Raw genomic sequence first — 22524 nt, 5'->3', positions numbered from 1 at the left:
CCTGTATTTTCAACCCACAAAAAAAAGAAGAAGGCTACATTGTAAAATTCACTTGACATTTTAACACTGCATTATCTCAAAAGGCTGTGCGTTTCACAGACTAGACTCACCTTTTCTAAGTATTTCCGCATGATGACTGTAGGGTTTTCCAAGCATGTTTCTGCTAACCAGGTTCCACATAGCCTCAGACACTCTGTATACATCAATTTCAGATGAGGATTATTCTCCACCTTTAAGAAAGAAAATTTTTGGAAAAAGAAAATAAGAGGAAGGCAGCAAATGAAAATACCTTGAACACAGTAGGTAGGCTACTTATAAAACTTTTTACTTCTAAGCATAATTTAATCACTTAGGCCTGTTACATGTAATGCGTCTACAACGTCATTTACTATCTACATAAACAGTAGGCAATAACCTTAAATTACTTTCTCTACGAGACTAAAGGAGAGTGCTTATTTGAAAATACCTGACAGTTTGAACAATTAAAAAGACAATAAAAAATAACAAATTTTAATAAAAATAAAGTAAATTCAGAGCGTGTCTCCAGAAATGTTATTTCTAACATCCCCCTTTAATCTGAAGTACCATAGTGCACGCTGTAGGGAACATTCAGGTATTGTGATAACTGTGTGATCATCACATTTTTCAGACAGACTTCTCCATGGAAACTTGGTTAAAAGTGCTCTGAGAAGATGATGGAGTAGATTTTCAGTGGACTTGCCTCCAGACTGGAAGCTCAACTTGAATTCTACAGCAGGACAAATTTCCAATATACTTGGTATATATTGAAGACCACCTGATCAAGATGGCAACACTGACTGTGAAATGCTGGTGAATATCACAGACTGCAAAAACACAACACCTCCTTATATACACAATGTAAATGTAACACTGGAAGGTGAGATTCGAACTATTTTTTTGAAGCCTTTATCAACCTATATATGAAACAATCACATAAATGAAAAGCAGATAAGCAACTCTTGATTTTGTCCTGTTATGTGTAAAACTTTGCCCTAACACTCCAATCTTCTGAAGTGTGATATTCCTTCATAACGTATAGAGATTCAAAGTGAATGTCTAGTACCTTCCAAAAACACTCTAAGAAAAAAAAGTATATTCTAAGAAAGCTATCATGGCTAAACAGGAAGGTAAGGAAGATGAAGACACTTCTACCACATCAGTGTGCAGAACGAAGTTTTATCAAACAGAAAAAACACACAAAACAGACTGTCAAAAGAAAAAAAACCACAACAATATGAAGACAACTAAATAAATACTATGAAAGCATTTTAAAACATTATTAGAAGTTATTATTACTATGAGGAGTTGTTTTTACAACAACACAAAAAAGAATTGATGGATGAATATAAGGAAAAGCCAGAACAGCTTTTGTAAAAATAAACCATGGAATGACAGAAAAGTTGATGCCGAAAGGAACCTCTGGAGAGATACCAGACCCAGCCTTCCATTGAAAACAGGGCTTTATATTAAGTTTCTAGGACTCTCCTAAACTCAGCCTTGAACTACCGAATTCCAGCAAGGAAGATTTCACCATGTATCTGGGAAATGTGTTACAGTGGTAGTGGTAGAATTTTTTTTCCTGTATCCAGATGGCATTTCTCTTGAAATAACTTGTGCCCATTGTCTCTTGCTCTTTCGGTGTGCATCTTTGTGAGTAGCTACCTCCATCTTCTTTACAACCCCTTTTTACGTATTGGAAGATTGTGATTAGATCTGCCCCCTGAGCCTTCCCAAGGCTGAATAAAACCAGTCCTTAAAATGTTTATTCCTGTGCCAAGCTCCCCGCTCCTCTAATAACCTTCATAGCCCTTTGTTGGATGTCTCCAATTTCTCAGTGCCTCTGTTGATGGGTGGACTAAAACTGGACACTTTACTTCAGGTGTGGGCTAAGAAGTGCCAAGCAGAATAATCAATCACATTTCTTAACCTACTGGCTAGACTCTTGGTGATGCAGCCCAGGACACGGTTCACCTGTATTGCCACAAGGGCACAACGTCAATTTATTCTAGCATTGGGACCACCAAGTCCTTTTTTGGCAAATCTACATCCCAGCCAGTCGGACCCCTACCTGTACCACTGCTTGAGGTTACTGAGTCCCAGGTGAAGGACTTATCTCATGCAACTCCTGTTGGTATCATCTTCCAGACTATTGAGGCCTGCCTGACTCACCAGTCACTTTTCCTTCCAGTTTGCTGTTATATGCAAACTTGGTGAAGGAATTCAGTCCTGTCACACAGATCTCTGTCATAAAGATAGTATCAAAGCCTGTAGCAAACCCTGGGGAAAACTTGCTTCTTTCTGGCTATCAGGCTGCCTTTGCATCATCAATGACCACCCTCTGAGCTCAGCTGTCTAGCCAGTTTTCCACCTGTCTTGTGGTCTTACTGACCCAGTTTGTATCGTACCAGCTTGTCAAGGACAATGTTGTGGGAGACTGTTGCAAGTGCCTTGCTCAAGTCAAGACAGACGACATCCACAGCTTGTCCTGTATCTGCTGGGCAAAATGTTTCATCACAGAAGATGATCAGGTTAGTCAAGCCTGATGACCTTTAGTGTATCTGTGCTCGCTTTTCCCAATCACTTTCTTGTCCTTCATGTGCATGGAAATAACTTCCCTAAAGACCTGTTCTGGAATTTTCCTAGGGATGGAAATGAGGTTACCAGCTCTGTAGTTTCTCAGACCTTGCTTTTTGCCTTTTCTGCATATGGATGTGATTGCCTCTTGGTGTCATCAGAACTTCCCCTGATCTCCATGATCATTCAGAGGTGATACAAGAGTGGCTCTGAAATAACAGCTGTCTTAGCATCCTCGGATGCATCCCATTTCCCAGCTCAAATGGACTTCTAGAAGAAGTCAACAAGCACAGGGATAAGGAATAACTGTCTGATACCAGTCTACTCCAAGAGATTCCAGCAGTTGTGTGACATAGCTCCTCAACAAAAAGCTAAAGAAACAAAGCCTCAAGAAACAAAAAGCATGGTTCCTGGAGGGGCAAAAAAGTAAGATAGGCAGCAGAAAGAGAAATAAGTGGGCCACTTTTTACAGGGTCATTAGTCACCCATGAAAATGCTCCAAAGACCCAATGATCTGTGCTGTTCGAAATACAATAGTGTGGGGAAGGCAATGCATAGTGAACAAAATCTGGTGATGATGTTGAGGTATTCAAGGTGATAAAAAGACTGAAAAACTTATGACAGGCAATACAAGAAAATAAATTGAATGAAAAAAGCAGATGAAGCTACCAGCAAAAAATAAGTGTTAAATGATGCATGAAGAGGGCAGGCAAAGAACATATACATGGCTTATATACAGTAGTGACTGTGAGATGGCTATTCCTGTCTAGAAACAAAACTATAAAGCGTTACCTCGCTATGGAGAATGGTGACAGGGAATATGTGGTTCTTGTTTTTTCCAAGATCAGAACTATCCCCAAATGAAGATGGGGGTTCAAAATGAACAAAAGCAAGCAGCTTTTAAGACAATGAGCATTGAGCTGTGGAATTCCTTGTCACAGAGTTTTTTTGGTGTCATGGTTTTGGTTGGGATGATCCATTTTCTTTACAGAGGTTTGTATGATGCTGTGTGTTTGGATTTTTGATGAAACAGTGTGATAACACATTTATGTTTTCAGTTGTTGCAGAGTAGCTCTCACACAGAGCCAAGGACTGCTCAGCTCCTGGTGCTGCCCTGCCAGCGAGGTACCTGGGAGTGCACGAGGAGCTGGGAAGGGACACAGCCAGGAGCTGGCCCAGACTGGCCAAAGAGACATCCCATGCCATGTGGCATCATGCTCAGCAGTAACAGCAGGGATAAAGAAGGAGGAAAGGCGGGGACATTTGGAGTGACATGGCTTTTGCTTTACCTGGTAATCTGTCTTTATCTCAACCGCCTTTTCCCTTTCCGATTCTCTCCCTCATCCCACCTGGGGGAAAAGAGAGTGAGCAGCTGTGTGGTGCTGAGCTGCCTGCTGGGTTAAACCACAACACCTGGATACGAAAAACTTCCACAAACTCAGCAAGTGACTGGACAAATTTATGGTACAAAAAAAAAAAAAAAAAAAAAAAAAAAAAAAAAAAAACAAAAAAAAAAGGAAAGAATTATACACAAATAAACTACCTCTGGTTCTGGAAGTTCTTGTGCTACAAATTAGTCTGGAGGAGTACTCTGGCTATTGAGCTCAACTATTCTTTACAAGTTTTCTTAGGAACTTCCCATTATTCATTGCTGAGACAAGAGAGAGGGATTTTTTGTTTAAATCCTTGTATTCTGATATGGAGATATGCATGTAGTCTTTGCTTCACATCAAGTGGTATGATTTTTCAGGAAGCTGTCGAAGGGATCTAAAATAACGAAGATCCAGAGGCACTTGGTGAAGTCAAGTTTGATGAGAAAACACTTCCCTGTTTGAGAAGATTCCATTTTCAGAGGTACAAGTTAAAAATAAAAAGCCCAGGGGTGCTTGTAAACGGGGAAGGATTCAAAGATGTGAAACAGTGCCCCAGATCACATCTATGTTCCTTGATACTGGATTAGTTCAAGAAGTCTAAGGTACAGTAGTTAAAGTTCATCAGCCAAAAACCTGCCTGGAATTTCTGTATAGTTTGCGGTACAGCTTCGCTCCCACTGAAACAGAAGTCCCAAATCATACTCCCACCTTTTCACAGAGATTCCCTACAGACGTAAGGGAAATGCCTGCAATGGAGGAGTGTTTCTTTATCATAAAATGTATCATTAGTGTCTTCTTTATATATATATATATATATATATATATTTATAAACATATATATATATATATTTTTTTTGCACAATAAAGACAAGAGATAAAATCCTTTACATAACTCTTCCTGTAACAGAAACATGTACACTATTACAGTTTCAAGGAAAAGCTTCAGAAAGAGGCAATACAATTTGCAGTAATTTAATTGCCATAAATTAACACACCATATAGCACATACCTGAAACCAATCAGCATCTAATTTTTTTATCAGTCCTTTAAGAATATTCAGTGCAAGACTCTCTTCCTTTTTAGCCCAGAAAACCTGAGCTTCTTCTAGTTGCCATTCACAAACTTCATATTGCTTTGTATTATATTGTTTGATCTGAAACATAGCTCTTTCTGGAAGCTGAAATTGAAAAAATAATACATGATCATCAACAATTCTTTAAGTCAAATACATGGATCTTAAAGCAAATTTTGTTTTTAAACTCCATCTTAATTTGCTCTACATGTGCAGCATATTCTATCTAATGATAAGAATGTATTTTGAAGAAAGAGATGAAGTCATCATTCTACAAATTTGCAGACAATCCCGACTTGCAACAAAAAGAGAATATGGAATTGAACTTCAGAAACCCCAAAATGAACTATCAACATTTAACATTTTAGATTATTTGGAAATATAAGGTACAGAAACTCTACAATCAATATCTGCTGAAATAATCACTAAGCTAAAATGATAAATACACAATTACTATGTTGAAAGAGACCTAAGAAAAATAATGCAAAAAATGTGACCATCATATCGTAATCTGTTTATATATCTACCTCTTTACTCATACTACTGGTGAAATAACATCCTTATTATTCAGTAATCAAGCATCACTACACCATAGAATGAAGACCAAACTATTTTTAACCACGTTGAAGATTGAGGCTAATATATTTTCACAAGCTGTGCAACTAACAACCACATCATTCAAACTTTTAAATAAGCATTCTACATAAGGTAAATAATTAAAATGTAAGAATGCTTGTAAATGAAAATTTAAGTTTGAGTACTTCAATTAGTGGTCAGTGTGATGATTCCGTATGGCACTCTACTCCTGCTCCTAATGGATAGTAGTGGCAACAAAGACAAAGAAAAGCCATTAATTGTGAAGAATGCTTCCTCCAAAACTTTCCTACATTCAGACACTTCACGCTGCCAGCTAGTGGCATGCCAAAAGACAAGAGTTATCACCACATGGTTTGAAAGACTGGTAAGGTCCAGAAGTATGTTCCAAAAGTTATCCATGCCCTACAACACTGAAAAGGCTGGAATTATAGTGTTTCCAGAAACACACTGGCTTGATCTTCCAGAACCTTTTAATCTTCCCCAAATATAGCACCTCAATTTTAATCTTTTTCTGGAACTGAAAACCTAAGTGAAAAAATATGAGCTTCTGTTTAGGCTCTTACAGGCCGGTCATCAGCACTGTGTTGATGGCTGATGCCATCCCAAATGGGCAGGCATGCGATAAAAAAATTATAATTTAAGATAATAATTAAAGATAATTCCAGAGGCACTGAGTAAACCTCTCGGTTTATGAAATCAAAGGCAACTTTCTACTGATGACACCATTATGCACAAAGAGAGTTGGAAACTTCCTGAAATCAAATTTTAATGTACTTTCACATATTTGAAGTGTTGAACACATTTCCAAGTTATATATTTATCTGGAATTACTTCATTCAGAGGTTCTTGGAGGATATTGTTGCTCTATAAATTCTTGATGTGATACTACTTGCAGACACACTAGCAAGAATGAGCCAAGGTTGACTCTGGATCTTAAATGGATTTTTCAGCATTAGCAGCTGCAGAAACCACTGTTACTGCAAATCCCATTAAGTCATTCACAGAGAGATATTTAACACAATGCAATGGTGCCTTGGCGATATAAATCCTCAAAGACAACACTCAATATACAGATGCAACAGAGTTCTTTCTGCAGCTTTAATCTGGGACACTAGAACAACATGATGCAAGTGAAAGCTGGATATATAAAAGTGTACTAAAATGAACTAATAGAGCTGTAAGGGCATTCTTTTGTATACAACTTCATCTTAGTATTATCTGCTTCAGTGACTGGCTTATAACTATGAGAAAAAATTAGAAAACATGACAATAAATACAAATAATGAGTAAGTTCTACATACTTTAAGTCTCCAAAAAATTGACTCATTGAATAAACTTACAATACAGCTAGACTTCAGTACTGTTGACAAATCAAGTTATTTTATACACTAAAAACCTAAGCATCCATCACTGATCTTTCCTGGAATTTGTTACCTGTGTATTATTAGCAGTTCTTGACAATTTAGAGAGCTCCACTAGATGCTTGGTAAGCATGTCTTTAATACAATCTCTTTTAGTATTTTCATCCTCCTTTTCAAGCAAGATCTCCAAGATTACAGTGCGCAGAGCCATGATGGGTTCCTGGAAACGGAAGTCACTGTCCTTGAGAAGATAGGACTGTCTCTGCCATTTCAAATAAATATCATTCAGTTGTTGAGTCGTAGAAGATCTGCAGTTATTACCAAAATGGAAAAGATCTGTTATCAATTCCTGCTAAATATTAGTGAAATGCAAGATGAATAACAACAGTAAAGTACAGAGGTAGCTTACAATCTGCAGTTCTAAGACAAGAAAGAGTCCATAAAACCCTGCTGTAAACATTCTTGATTATGCATTAAAAATCATCAAAAGGATTCTTATTTTGTTCTATAAGTTAAATACAGATCAAACTAAGAATAAATTCAAAACTGTGTCATTACAGCCATATAGGTTGCCATTGTATGTATGACTTTCTTAGACAGTTCATTAACTGTAAATACCAAAGGTTCATAAGGTCAGATGACTGTAGAATGACTATGAGATATCAAGCTGATACAACTATGGCAGAAAAAGGCAATGTTAATAGCACTATTAAAAGCAATGTTAAGAATTCAGCTAGAACGCTGATGGTAATACTGGTCCACTACAAAAGTGATTCAAACTGAAATAACATTCAATAGAACCATGGGGATGATTAAGGAAATAGAAAAGAGTGTCAGAAAGGAAACTAGTGGAGTTTGACTTAGTCATTTTAACAAACCAAAGGCTAAGAGAGATGGTTGCAGCGTTGGGGTGCACCAGGGAACTCAAAACAAAGGAAAGAAAGCAATTACTTAAAATACAATATTGACATAGTATCAAGTAATTAAAACTAGACCAGAAATAAATCCAGTCTGGAAATAAAGAGGATCTGGATTTGTCTTCCTGTCCTAAAGATAAAATCTATACAGTTTTTAAGATGGAATATGAGATGCCCAGGAATAAAATTTGATGAAGTCGTTTTATTTGTGTGCTAGACTCGATTATCAAACATACAGAAAACTGAAAAAGCAGTACAAAGCAACGTGTAAAAAATACCTGGAAAATACCGGACCTATACTTTCCAACTCTCCAATTAGCTGTAGTCTGCAAAGAGTTGGATATAAAGAATACACAGACTCGAGACTGCCTCTGCATAGCTCTTCCACTTCATTCACCCTATGGATTTAACAGAGATATTTTTTTTTCCAGTATCCACAAAGAATTACAAATATCCATAACAATTTCCACAGTGAGAAGAAATTAAACAGCACATCCATTCTGTCTGGAATTACTTTGTAATACCATTGAAGTTCAAAAAATTAAATTTGTCAGTAAGTGAAAACACGATAAACATATTTATAAACTCCAAGGCACGTGTTATAACTGACTTGAAAAAGACAAGTAAGCATTCAAATCCATTTCAGAGGAAGTAAAAAATGCATACTAGAAATGAATCTCAATTAACACGCAAATTGTATATGCACAAAAGATAAATTCATGTTAAAAAAAAAAAAACAACTAGAATTTAAGTTGCAGACCAGAAGAACTGATTTTATTCTATGAATGAATCTTCATTTAAGCCCACAGAACCACCACAAGTCTTTTTTTATGTAACTTGTGACTACCATCTCTCCTTCCCCCTCTGCCCCTTTCTGTAAGGGCAGAATGATGACACAGCTGTTTTTTTTGTTTGTTTGTTTGTTTTTTTACCTTGCATCTTTAAGAATGTCATAAAAAGCAGAGAATTCCTTATCTCGTAAAGACTGAAGAGCATCATACAATGACTTGTGGTACCCCAATCCTTCCGTCTCATCTCTTAAAGAAAAAAAATAAAACAAAAATAACAACTTAAAAATGAAAAGGAAACTGCATTTCTCTGCAAAGCATTCAATTTTAGCTTGATGATGAATATTTTGCCAGTACATTTTTTCGTGGCTGGATGAACTGCTGTTTCATGTGATAGAAAATTACAAAGTAACCCTTTACATTTCAAAGTAATTTAGTATTTTATAAACACAATCTGTTCTTTTAAAACAAAGAAAAAACAATAATTGTCAAAATGTTTGGAGTGCTGGAGTATATGTATACAGTTATATAATAAGACAAAACCAACATCACAATAAAAAGTTAATCCTAAGAATTCTCATGGCATTACACTGAAAGATATGATATGTATCTCCTTGGAGATACTCAAAAGCTGCCTGAACATGCCTGGGCAACCTGCTGTAGGAGTCTCTGCTTGAGCAGAGATTGGACCAGATGACCCCCAGAGGTTCCTTCCAACCTCAGCCATTCTGTGGTTATATCCTGACCAGTCGTATGAAATAATTAATTCTAGGTATAGAACAAGACACAAGGGAAGAGATTGCTTCTTACAGTGCAGTAGCCATGAATCAACACTGCTGTTTTCTAATTCAGTTTTTGAAGACCTCTCATGGCTTACTATTATCCTTCCCATTTGTTTATACATTAAACATTAAAAAGTACCCATCCCTCATATATAATTAAGACACATTTACTATATGAGTAAAAAGTGTAAAATTTCACTTAGGAAGAGCATTAAGAGATAGTTACGAACAAACAAAAAGAAGAATCAACTGCATAGTTCTTGAGGATAAAGTGATGTGCAAACAAAATAGGTCCAAGTGAAAACAATGGATTTTCAATTCAATGACCAAAATAAAGTAGGTGACTTGCACCGCAGAAATGATATTCTAATGTCTTTTTTTTTTTTTCTTGGAACTGAAACAGTTGCCTTTCACTTACAGAACTATGAAAAAAAATAAATATTTACTTGACAGAAGAGATTTGGTCCCACTGCGTATTCCTCCACGCTGCCTGGTATTGTATTTCCTGTAGTTCTGCACTCCACTCAGTGTTTTCATGTTTCAGTCCATTTAGATACATGGAAAGAGTGTGGCAAAGCCCAAAATTCTGCAAAGCCTGTAATTAACAAAATTACTGAAAGTTGCTTTTCCTCCTTTGATAAACTGAATTATTTTTTAAAAGTATTTGTTTTGCTTTTGGTGACAAAGAAACCTTTGCAAGTAAGATAGAACCAAAAGTATTTCTAAACACAGCACAAAAAAAAACTTCTAATAAGATAACTATTAAATCACACTACTAATACCAATCACCTTGGAAAATTATTTCATTGCTACTGTGGCTGACATTCCTGGAAACAAAATTTCTATGATGTGTTCAAAATGAACTGCTGACATTTCTCCATTCCATCATTCGTGAGTAGTAAGCCAAAACTGGTTTTACTTCCTAGGGAACTATTTTTCCTAGTGGAGATTTGAAAAAGTTTCCTACAACTTTTTAATTCCTATCCATTCAAAGACCATAATAACTTTTTAATTGTGATCACTTATCCAGGTTACATGTGCAGCCATTATGTTTTACAATAAAACTAATTAAATTAGTATCATAAAAAAGCAAAAAAAGGGTAAAAAAGCAACATATTTTAAGATATTAAAATAAGACAACATCAATTCTATGTATTGATTTCAATAAGAAATACAAGTTTCAGTAACACAGTTACTGTAATGTAGATGCTTAAATAATGAGATGATAAAAATAACCAGTTGTATTACTTTTTATATCTCATCATTTTAGGAGCTATCCAAAATTTGTATAAAATGAAAAACATTTTTAAGTATTTCACAAAATTAATGATCCAAGATATGGAAAAATGGGTGAGTGACAAAAGGACAGTAAGCCTTGGTGTTTTCGGACAAATGCTGATTTGTCTTGTATCATGCGGTTTGGCTACCTATAATGAGAGAGGACTAAACTTGATAACTGAAGAGATTTCTTTGTCCTAAAACAATTTTGGTTTTAATATGAATAACTTTATACAGTACAACAGATATCAATTCCTACATTCATTTCCTATTATAAAATAAAATTACCTCTATTATCCCTGCGTGGCAAGTAGATGGAGAGAGGGTTGCCTCAAGATCATATGTTAGAAGAGCTTTCTCCCATACTGCTTCGTGCTCATATGTTCTTATCCTATTATAAGTCAAGGAGAAGTTTTCAATTTAAGTTCCTTGCTAGGAAATGAAATACATTATTTATAGAACATAAGACCATTAACGAGTTATACCGTGCTAATGGCTGTAACATTCTTCCTCCACCACAGCCATAGAGACTGTCAGGCTCTCCAATGCTTTTATATATGTCCATGAGAAGATCCTAGAACAAAGACCACAAAACGAAGAACTACCCCTCTTGGAACTAGTTTGAGTGAGTTTTATACATATGATGTAAATTTATAAATAAAGGTCCCTTCCATTAACATTGTTATCATTGCTTAATTTTCCTGTATGTGATATCTGAGCCTGTTATCACCACAGAAAGAAAAATTCTGTAGTGTAGCAAAACTCTTCAGGACCACATAATTTCTCAGCTACGATATTAAAAAAAAAATGCAGCTCTGGAACAATGAACTAAGGAAAGAACTAATTTAGACAAGGCTATTGAGTAAGATTTTATGTATTATATAAGACTTGTAGATACCATGCTACTATGGTTGTGATTATTATAACTTTCTACACCAGCTTACTTACTTTTTTTTTTTTTTAAATAAGCTATTCCCTCTGACAAAACAACAACAACAAAAAAAAACCCCTACTTTACTGGTTACCACCATAAGGTCAATTCGCTTGGGAAACAGTCTTTTTGCGATGAGTGAAAGTTTACCTGTCAGTTAGTGTTTTATATGAACTAATACTTGATTTAACTTGTCTGTCAAGGCCACTGAGTTCACTTTGAATTAGAGCATAGGTAGGACTTTCAAATACAGCCTTCAGCTCAGATGAGACCTACTGTTAATTGTGATTATATAAGAAGGTTTGCAGATTATTAAGCACGTAAACATATATACCTGTAAGCTTATGCCAGTTTCTTTACTTTTTTCACTCAGGATAGTAATAGCTGTTCTTTGACTTTCTTCTTCAAATGTCAAACTTTTAGCTTTTTTAAAAGACCTACAAGAAATGTTTGAACCAGTAAAGTTAAATGAGATTTCACACAAAGAATTAAAGTAATGCTGAAAAAACACTTTACAATTAAGGGATACATATACCAAACACAAAATTGAGCCTGTCACATTCCCAGGTTACTCAAAATGGCAGAATGGCATTTACCAGAATGGCAAAGTAGAACCAAGAATATCCATATCAAGGGATTTCAACATCAATGCTTTGTGGCTTTTTTGTTTTTGTTTTGTTTTGTTTTTGGGGGAGGAGAGGAGGGAACAACTGTAATGTTTGATTTTTATTAAATCAAATTGCTAATGTGTTCTTGTGAATTCCTGAAGCAATAATGCTCTCTTCTGTGAAGCAATAGAAACAACTATATAATATCTATGCTTACAACCATACTTTTGTTATATGCTCACTGACTAGAGTTGCAAAACCAAAGCTAGTAAATTAGTTCCATATTTGGATCTTGTTAGACTAGAAGATAAAGGTAATTGTGCAATATAAAAGAAAGTTCCCTCTACATAGATCAGCAGAGGATCAGTTATACACTAGAAATTATGAAATTATGAAAATTAAAACCATACAATTCTGGTCAAGGGTCTGTGGTTTCTTTCCCCCTTGTTTCACTTTTGGACATAATTTGACCAGTACACTATTTGACAGTATACTATTTGATAGTATACTAAACTATAATTTGACAGTACACTATTAATTTCCTGAAATAAAATCTGAAAAGCGTTCCATTTGGAAAGAGAGTTTAAATACTTCTTGGTATACAGAAGCACTAGCTTGAACTAATTTCCTCCAGAACACACACATACAGAACACTTTCTGGTTAGTAATTAAAATGCCACAATTTCAAATGTGTCATAGCTAGCAAACTAGGAAGGTTGGGATCACTTTGAAGGACTAATAGAGTATTTTCAAGGTCAGTACACATGCCTGAGCATTTATTCTGAAATTTCCATAGCTTTTTACACAACAAAATACTACTGGGAAACATAAAACATGATCCATTTTACTAGAAATGTCAAGAAACTGAAATACTCAAGCCTTGTACCTTTCTTGCTGTTTGTCTATATTTATCTTGTCTGCGTAGATTTCTGCATAGAGCAAGGCTGTGAAGTGAGCAGCACACGACTGTGCTGCTACAGCAACTTCAAGATAATTCAGATCTAGCCAGAAACTGTCATCAAAAACTGTACCTGAAACAGATCTGATTAAATAGAGACTTTAATACTGTTGTAACAGACATAACATTAAACAAAATAAATCCAACTCAACTATAAAGCCTTCCAAAGACTGAATCTACCTTAGGCCCTAAGTCCCAACCCCATACCATAAGAAGTTTATCATGCAAGAAGTTTTCTGAAAACTCTTTCAGCATAGTTATTATCATTTAAAGCTAGCCATACTATTCTATAATAAATGTAAGGTTACTACTAGATCTTTATTCTTTTAAGCAATGTTCTCTGTCCGATTTTTCTTTCTTAATCTAGAACATCAACAGACCTTAAAACAGTCAAAATTAAAGTTAAGCAACATTTTGGAAAGCCATAATTCACCTCTTTTGCCTTCTTAAGTAATTAACAACAGCAAGCATGGTTCGTCGAGACACTTTATCCAGACTTCTGAAAAGCTGGTTTTCTTGCTCTAGGATGTATATTTCAAAAAAGAGAAAATAATGAACTTGTGTCATAACAGTGTCCTTTATATTGCATTTATTGCTTCAGTAAGATCCGTTGCATAGAAGCACAATGCTTGAATAGACCTCTATCATTAGTCCCTGAACTAACTACAAGTTTGGAGAACTTACCTCTTCAGCAACCCAAAGCTTGTATGACTTGCCTGTAAAGAGGCTACAAGACATTATACAGACTGATTCCTTTGCTGATTTTCACAGAATTTCACAGAATTTTCTAGGTTGGAAGAGACCTCAAGATCATCGAGTCCAACCTCTGACCTAAAACTAACAGTCCCCACTAAACCATATCCCTAAGCTCTACATCTAAACGTCTTTTGAAGACTTCCAGGGATGGTGACTCCACCACCTCCCTGGGCAGCCCGTTCCAATGCCTCACAACCCTTTCAGTAAAGAAATTCTTCCTAACATCTAACCTAAAACTCCCCTGGCGTAACTTTAGCCCATTCCCCCTCGTCCTGTCACCAGGCACATGGGAGAACAGGCCAACCCCCACCTCGCTACAGCCTCCTTTAATGTACTTATACAGAGCAATAAGGTCACCCCTGAGCCTCCTCTTCTCTAGGCTGAACAAGCCCAGCTCCTTCAGCCGCTCCTCGTAGGACTTGCTCTCCAGGCCCCTCACCAGCTTCGTCGCCCTTCTTTGGACCCGCTCAAGCACCTCGATGTCCTTCTTGTAGCGAGGGGCCCAAAACTGAACACAGTACTCGAGGTGCGGCCTCACCAGAGCCGAGTACAGGGGGACGATCACCTCCCTAGCCCTGCTGGTCACAGTGTTTCTGATACAAGCCAGGATGCCGTTGGCCTTCTTGGCCACCAGAGCACACTGCTGGCTCATATTCAGCCGACTGTCCACCATCACTCCCAGGTCCTTCTCTGCCTGGCAGCTCTCCAACCATTCCTCTCCCAGCCTGTAGTTCTGCTTGGGGTTATTGCACCCCAGGTACAGGACCCGGCACTTGGCCTTGTTGAACTTCATACAGTTGACCTCAGCCCATCGGTGCAGCCTATCCAGATCCTCCTGCAGAGCCTTCCTACCCTCGAGCAGATCGACACACGCACCTAGCTTGGTGTCATCTGCAAACTTACTGAGGGTGCACTCAATGCCGTCATCCAGATCATTGATGAAGATGTTAAAGAGGACCGGCCCCAGCACCGAGCCCTGGGGGACGCCACTAGTGACTGGCCTCCAACTGGACTTGGCTCCATTCACCACAACTCTTTGGGCCCGGCTATCCAGCCAGTTTCCAACCCAACGAAGCGTGCGCCAGTCCAAGCCAAGAGCAGCCAGTTTCTTGAGGAGAATGCTGTGGGAGACTTATTATTGACTTATTATTGTGGGAGATTTATTATTGAAGAAGTAAGTCTCGGAAGGTATGGAAGATACGGCAGAGTAGCTACTGCTCAAAATATATATATATTAATCTGAAGTTACTGTATATGTGCTAAGGGCCACGTACAAATAAGAGAAATATATGATTTCAGCTCCTGGAATTGAGTTCAGTCATATTAGACTACTCCCGCTGTATAATAACAGAGATCTTTTTACGTAAATTTCTGCTCACTCCAATCACAATCTAATCTGAAAGGACACCAGTCTGCTGGATTAGAAGGTACATTCCAGCCAGACAAAGCAATTCAAACTTTTATCCTCAGGCTAAAAGAAGGTCCAATAGCTCTCTTGTCTACTCCAAAGCAGTACTTTCTTTTGAATGGAACTTACTGCATTTACTCAAACTCAGCTACAGTTATTTTGGATTACAGCCTCCTTTCATTCTACTGGAATGGAACAAGTCTCTTTAATGTATAGGGAGACCATCATCAACATTGGACAGATGTTCAAGCAAGGGTTAATCTTTTTTTCCAAAGGGAAAATCTAGGTGAAATTGCCTTTATTCACTTTTAAGTAAGGAAGAAACTTAACCGTCTGTTTGCGATTTTAAGAGACAGTCCAAGTCTTAGTCTTGCAGCATACGACACTAGAACACATCTGAATTCAGCAAGTAAGAAACATTATCCAGTTGTGAATAAAGGAGATATACAGAAGAAACCACTTGTGTCCTTTCAATGATAAGCTTCAAAATGACAGATACCTCCACTGACCAAACAACTGGACAGAAGTTTCTCGAATTCTATCTACCTACAAGTATGCATCATGTATTTGAAGTCAGAAGAGTCTTCTCACAACCAGGATCCCTCTTCTCACTGAAAGAAAAATACTGTGACATTACCTGAATCAGAACTTGGTGGTGTAGCTGATCTACTAGAAGAGACAAATCTGCAACAGGCTGTAAAAAACTTCTGGACATGAGCTGACAGAAGATTTCGCCAAGATTCATTTGAATCATGAAGAAGGACATCATGAATCAAGTATGGAAGCAAGGTTTGACACAAGTCTGTTTTCACCTAGAATGCAGTTAGGGAACAGCTGCTAAGAAAAAGAACCAAAAGCCCTTCTTTCTCAGGTTATAATAAACTCAAAAAGCCTAACAGCTATTCTACTGTCTTACTGTACAACAAAACTAAAAACTAAAATGTATCAATTTAGACACAAACCTGAAAACTATTCAAAACAAACATGTGATGTTTAAGAATGAACGTGTAACATACAAAAATGTGTAACACTCAATATAGCTATACTAGTATTCGGTTTAAATAGTCACACATACTTCAACTGATTGCAATTCTCTCTCAAATCTTGTATTCAAAAATGTATTTTATGTGCAGTATCTTGACTGTGAAGTATTTGATTTACTACTAAGTAGTAACTTAACAGCAGAAATTACTATTTGTTATTAACCTGAGTAATCATATAATTTTGTGCATCACAGCCCACAGAAGTCTGTGTATAACTCAGCTCACCTCACACAGTGGCTTCATTAACTGGAGAACTTCGTTTTTTACACCTCCACTGTCCAGTATTGAACGGGTCAGGCTCTTGATCCAGGTCTCATGACTTTCTCCCAGAGGAAGCCACAGGTTTGTGTCATCCAAAGTTTCTAAAGAAGCCTCTGAATTGTTAGTTGGTAGTTCAAAAAACTAGAAGAGAAAAACATATATTGCAAATATAAACAAACGCAGCATTTAAAAAGCATACTGCGATCTCCACAGATTAAAACATATTAAAACAATACTGACTGTGCATGAACTGATTGAAAATATCGACTTTGTTCATGCAAATGTGAAGTTTTACAAGGAAATCCAAAAGTATTAATATTAAAACTTTACAAATAACATCAACAAGGCCACATTAGACAGCACATTTAGGTTGCACATTAAAAGTTTGAAAATCAGGAAATATCTGATTTATGGTTAATTACGTAACCTTTTTTTTGACTTATTTTCCACAAGGTTTTTGCATAAAATGTTGGAATCCTGAGAAAGAATGCATTAGATTTCTATGCAGGCAATCAGAAATGATCAGTATAGTAATGAAAGCACATAGCTTTCTAACATCACATTGGTAATTTCCTATCTGAAGAAGCCCCAGATACTGAAACATAAAGGAAAAACAGGAGATGTACAAAAGCAACAACATCTGCAATAAGACAGATGAAAAGGTCAACCCTTGGATTCAACAAAGATGATCTCAAAAATGTTTTCAAATTTACTTTTTTTTTTTAATTATTATTATTTCTATGCTTTCCCTACCCCTCATGTCTTGTAAATAAGCTATATTAGAAGAAGTACCTTTTTCCTAGACATTCTGAAAGGCTGTAGATAGATTAACATGGGATCACCTCTTTTTTTATAAACTTCCCAAAATTCAGTGCCAGACTTGGTGGCTAATATGTTTTTCAAACATGAAACAGCAGCAGCTCTAACATCAATACTGAAAGAACAACATACAGAATGTCATTATTAATAACTTCATTCAGCTATTTTATTTTCAAAATCACCTTTATAAACATACAAGGCAATGAATTCCATAATCTAACAACGTGTGCATCACATCAAAAAAATTTCATGACTAGGATCATAGAATCATTAAGGTTGGACGTTAAGACCTCCAAAATCATCTGGTCCAACTATTACCTTGCCACCAATGTCACCCACTAAACACTGTCCCTAAGCACCAGGTCCAACCTTTCCTTGAACACCCCCAGGGATGGTGACTCCCCCACCTCCCTGGGCAACCTGTTCCAATGTGTAACTACTCTGAGAAGAAATTTCTCCTCATTTCCAACCTGAAAATACACCATCCCATACCTTGTTATAAAGCAAAGCCTCAGTATTTACTCTACAACATCGCTATCCTCTACAGCACAGAAGAGATTCTCTGGCTCAAGTTTAATTAGACAATTTCTAGCTTGACTGGATAAGTAATCTGAGCCTTGAGGAATCACATGGTTGTGTGTTAACAGGGATGAACCAAATGCACTTTCAGAGGTGTTACTCAGATATCAGCAACATACAGCTTAACGGCCCCTATTAAGCTTTGGACTGAATAAATTAAATAAATAAATATACTCACGAATTATCAGTTAAAGCAGTATTTATTTGAGTTAACATTATAAAGACCCACTGAAGCTTTTTATCTTCAAGTAAGTCTGCTGCTTTAGAATCTAGTGCATTTTCAGCATGTCGAAGAGCTATGGTAGAAAAATCCATGGGACCTATTTCTCCCAAGCAACTTCCAACAGCCTCTGCAAATGAAGGTAATTTTATATTTTTACACACACTAAAACAAGGTTTGACCCTAAAAAAAATGCTGTGACTAGTCAATTAGTACAAACCATTGTTATGAGCTCATTATTATGAGGTCAAAAGCTGCAAACTTTTATAAATAATCACTTCAGGAGCTTTATGATTAAAATCACATGCATGTTTCACAGCTTAATCCTCATAAATAATAAAGCTATGCTTTCTAATTCAGTTTTCTCAAAATGTATATTGCTCTGGATTTTGCAGATTAAATCAGACACAGATTTTATTTTTGCTTGTATCCAAATCAGGTAAGTGCAAAAGGTCAGAATCACAGCCACTAAGAGAAATCATGAATCTATCTAAGGGAAATCATGAATCTAAGGGAATCATGAATATATTCCCTAAAACACAAGACTATATACAAGGAAAAAATGACCTTGACTTTGAACATAGTTTCTAAAAGAGGGGGGATAATAATTTTCATTAGAAAGGAATCAATATTTATTTCCCTGTTTTTTCCTTTCTACTTGCCATGCTTGATAACATTTCCATCTTCTACAATATTGCTTTTAACAACCACAGCAAACTGAAGATACTCAGGTTGTGTTTTGGATTAAGTTTAACAAATCATCTAAGGAAACACAATGCAGAAAGGGCTGAAACATACAGCTTGCAGAGGTGCTGCAGTGTTGTATCATACTGAAGTCAATGTGAGCTGCAATTGCAATGATCAGTTATTAGTACTTTAGACAAATACATATATTAAGGCAAATGTTCTCATGATTTGTGTATCTAGCTGTTTTAGACATCTAATCTCAGTAAACATCACCTTCATGGAAGGAAATCCCACTTTGGGAAAAGCAGATTTGTATTTTGACATTGGTACATTGGACTAAACAATAATCAAGTGTTCAACATAAATGGTGAGAATAAATTTAGTAATACATGAGAGGCTTTAAGATGGACAATAATTATTTTGATTTCCACTAAAATATGCCTTTCAAATTTCAAGGTAAGTTCTCTGCCATTTTTCTTACTATTTTTCAACCTACTTAAGTGACCCGTATAATGGCAGGTGTCTTCATGAGTATAAAAGAGACTAGGGTCTAAACTGATTTAAATTTACAATATTAGTCTGAATTGTTATATGCAGTGACTGAAAAGAAGATTCATTCTAACCATTCTAAGGATGGTTACCTCTAGCCCTCTAGCAGCAAAGGCAAAATAACATTGGGAAGTAACACTGAGAACAGCCACAGTTTCAAATCTTTGTTTGCAATGACAGCCCTAGGAGATCTGTGAGACCAATTAACTTACCCAGCACTGCTTTTTCACCTGCATGATTAAATGCCTTCTTGGACAGCTGCAGTAAGCTCACCACCAGTTTCACTATTACAGAATCTTCTGGTTTTTCTATCATTCACAAAGAAAAACAAAACAAAACACATTAAAATGTAATTTCTCTTTTTCTATAAATGCTACCACAGAACTTCATCTGTTCTCATACTGTGATAAAAGTGATAATAGCTGCTCCCTACTCAGCTTCCTCACACCATTCAGCAGTTCACAGATCTCTCTGTTCCTACTCAATCCTTTTCCAAGCTTACAAGGTCTAGATTGTTCAAGTTCTACTCTGATGTTTTCCCACACAAACTTGCTGGCCTTTTACAAACACCCTTATTTTCAAGCAGAACTTTGAGACTGAAACTGTAACTGATATTCAAAACGTGGACATAATGCACTTATGGCCTTAGGACAGATGACTGTGCTTCCTCGAATTTTACTCTTCATTTATCTAAAGAAAATTACATCATCTTTTTTTATATTCCACTCATTCAGTAAAACAAGCAGATGCAGATTTGACGTAGAGGAAAAAAATGAAATGGCCTTGTTAGAAACATCTGAAATCCAAAATAGGAACGAACTAGGTTTGGACTGGAAGCTAAAGCATTGTGATATGATAAGGTTCAACTAAACTAAATCCTATTATTTTCAAACTTTTGTGAGATTTATTTTCTAACATATTATGCCTTTCTAAAATCTAGTTTTGGTAATGAAGCTACTTAAATGCAATTGTAAAGGAGCAGGGAAACTCATATACAAGAAAACTCATTAAGCAGCCATATAACAATATACTTATACATTATCCTTGTCATTCACAATAATGCATGCCCCACTCCAAGAACTATATGGGCATTTTACCCTGTCTGTCATATAACATTTCACAGAACATTTATAACAGGCTCTGCAGGAGATATTTCAGATTTTGCATCAATAATACATGCCATTCTACTCTGCGTGTGAAATTGCAATAAGGTTACATTGCTAAACATACCAAAAAACAGGACACAAAATAAATCATTTGATGTCAAACTATAATAGGGTTATACTGTTACACATCTAAAACCAGATACAGATGAAATAAAACACATAATCAGATGTCTGTACCCTGGAAAGTCTTCAGGAGATCCTTCATCTGATCTTTATATCGTTCCAACTGTTTGCGTAAATCATACAGTCCTTCAAGTCGTGTTAAGGGCAGTGAATCACAAGCACTAACTGAGAGAAAGTGATTCATTTCCTGCAAAACAACAGTTTGTATTAAGCACAAGGTACACACAAATAAAGGCTTCAAGTAAAGAAGTGGTACACAGCAGTCCACAATGTGGAGATTAAGAGATGCAAAGTAAGAATGGAGAACTAGAAGTACCTCAATTTCTGAAACTGGCAATAAAAACGATTCACATCTAATTTAAATCTTTCTCAATTACACATGTAGTTCCAAAACTATTTTTCTTTTAAAGTTTTATTGCAAAAACCACTACACCATGAGATATAATTTAAAATGTAATTACCTCCAAAAGAGAATATGGTCCTTTACTGTACTTTATCTTCTGCTGAGTTGTTCGCAAATCTTTAAAAGCGGAATATTCAGGAAAAGGATCTAAGCGTTTGATTGCATGGTACAGATTTTCATTATCCTTATTGTCTATCACCAGATACTTCAATAAGCCTAGGACCTGAACATAAAAAGTAAATGAAAGAGAAACACTTTGGAGCCATATTTCTTTAGGTTATAAAGTCTGCATTTCTCTTAGTTTCAATAAACTGAGAACTCTATTAAAAACTTGGTAAGATAATTCGTTTACAATATTAGAACTTGTAAAATTTTCAGAGGCACAGGGAAATCACAGGCATACTCTGAAAAGGAGTTTTTGCTATTGCCTCTTCCCTAACTGGTAACAAAGTGTTTATCATCACAACCTGCAGTTTTATCCTGTCTTTTGATAAAGCTAATTTCAAGCATTGAGCAATACAATATTGAATATGATTTAGCAACACACTACACACAAGCAGGCCTTTTGATGTTACTGGGACTTTTAAAATTTCTACTATTTCTATTTTATCTATGAATTGTTAATTTCTACTATGTAGTGTCAGTAATTTGAAATCCCAACAAATGCCTAAAATAATGATTTACTGTCCAAACCTCTGAACTCTGGCAGAATTTGTTTCATAGCAGGTCTACAATTTAAATAAATGCTTGCATAAGGGATAACATATTTTCTTTGAAAAATGCATTTTTTTTGTGCTGTACTTACTAACTAATGAATGCAACTGGATATTCAATACAGGCAGCTTTGAAGATCTACAATCTAAATGATGAGGTTTTTGTTTGGACACTTGTATTTATTTGAAAATAATTGACTATCTTCCATTCAATGCTGGAAGGAAAATAAATAGAAGAAACTAAAAAGTACACCACTAAAGGAAATACATCCCTGCAGGAAACATTAGAAGATTTCATATGATAGCAGTTTGAATTTGGAGAAGTTTCTGTCCTCCCCACTTTGTTTCTGCCCAGGGATGCCCTGACATATTGCTTTCACAGCTGTGCATGTAAAATTATTTGCACAGAGATATTATAAAACATCAGGTTGGTGACCACTGGGCTGGGAAAAAGGTTACTGGGTAATTATTAGCTGAACCAGTGTAGCTCTACAGTTGAATTGGAAGCAGTAAGAGGTCAACATACTGCTAGCTACA

General features: G+C 36.2%; 1 protein-coding gene across 4 annotated transcripts in view; it reads right to left on the bottom strand.

Annotated features, from left to right (window-relative positions):
- The window catches only part of ATM (ATM serine/threonine kinase), a 68539-nt gene that overhangs the window by 14863 nt on the left and 31152 nt on the right, over window positions 1-22524 (bottom strand). For all 4 annotated transcript variants that reach the window (XM_068670401.1, XM_068670417.1, XM_068670410.1 and 1 more), the window contains 18 exons: window positions 21333-21497; window positions 20926-21058; window positions 19795-19890; window positions 18305-18476; window positions 17521-17662; window positions 16693-16869; window positions 16062-16236; window positions 13694-13781; window positions 13189-13344; window positions 12029-12131; window positions 11249-11337; window positions 11052-11154; window positions 9932-10080; window positions 8848-8952; window positions 8194-8313; window positions 7072-7306; window positions 4978-5145; window positions 111-230 (listed from right to left, as the gene is read on the bottom strand). In XM_068670401.1, the coding sequence (XP_068526502.1) occupies window positions 111-230; window positions 4978-5145; window positions 7072-7306; window positions 8194-8313; window positions 8848-8952; window positions 9932-10080; window positions 11052-11154; window positions 11249-11337; window positions 12029-12131; window positions 13189-13344; window positions 13694-13781; window positions 16062-16236; window positions 16693-16869; window positions 17521-17662; window positions 18305-18476; window positions 19795-19890; window positions 20926-21058; window positions 21333-21497 (2496 nt within the window). The remainder of the gene's footprint in view (window positions 1-110; window positions 231-4977; window positions 5146-7071; window positions 7307-8193; window positions 8314-8847; window positions 8953-9931; window positions 10081-11051; window positions 11155-11248; window positions 11338-12028; window positions 12132-13188; window positions 13345-13693; window positions 13782-16061; window positions 16237-16692; window positions 16870-17520; window positions 17663-18304; window positions 18477-19794; window positions 19891-20925; window positions 21059-21332; window positions 21498-22524) is intronic.

Source organism: Anas acuta, chromosome 1 (genome assembly GCF_963932015.1).
Source record: "Anas acuta chromosome 1, bAnaAcu1.1, whole genome shotgun sequence".
Taxonomy (NCBI): domain Eukaryota; kingdom Metazoa; phylum Chordata; class Aves; order Anseriformes; family Anatidae; genus Anas; species Anas acuta.
This window is presented reverse-complemented; position numbering and strand designations above follow the sequence as displayed.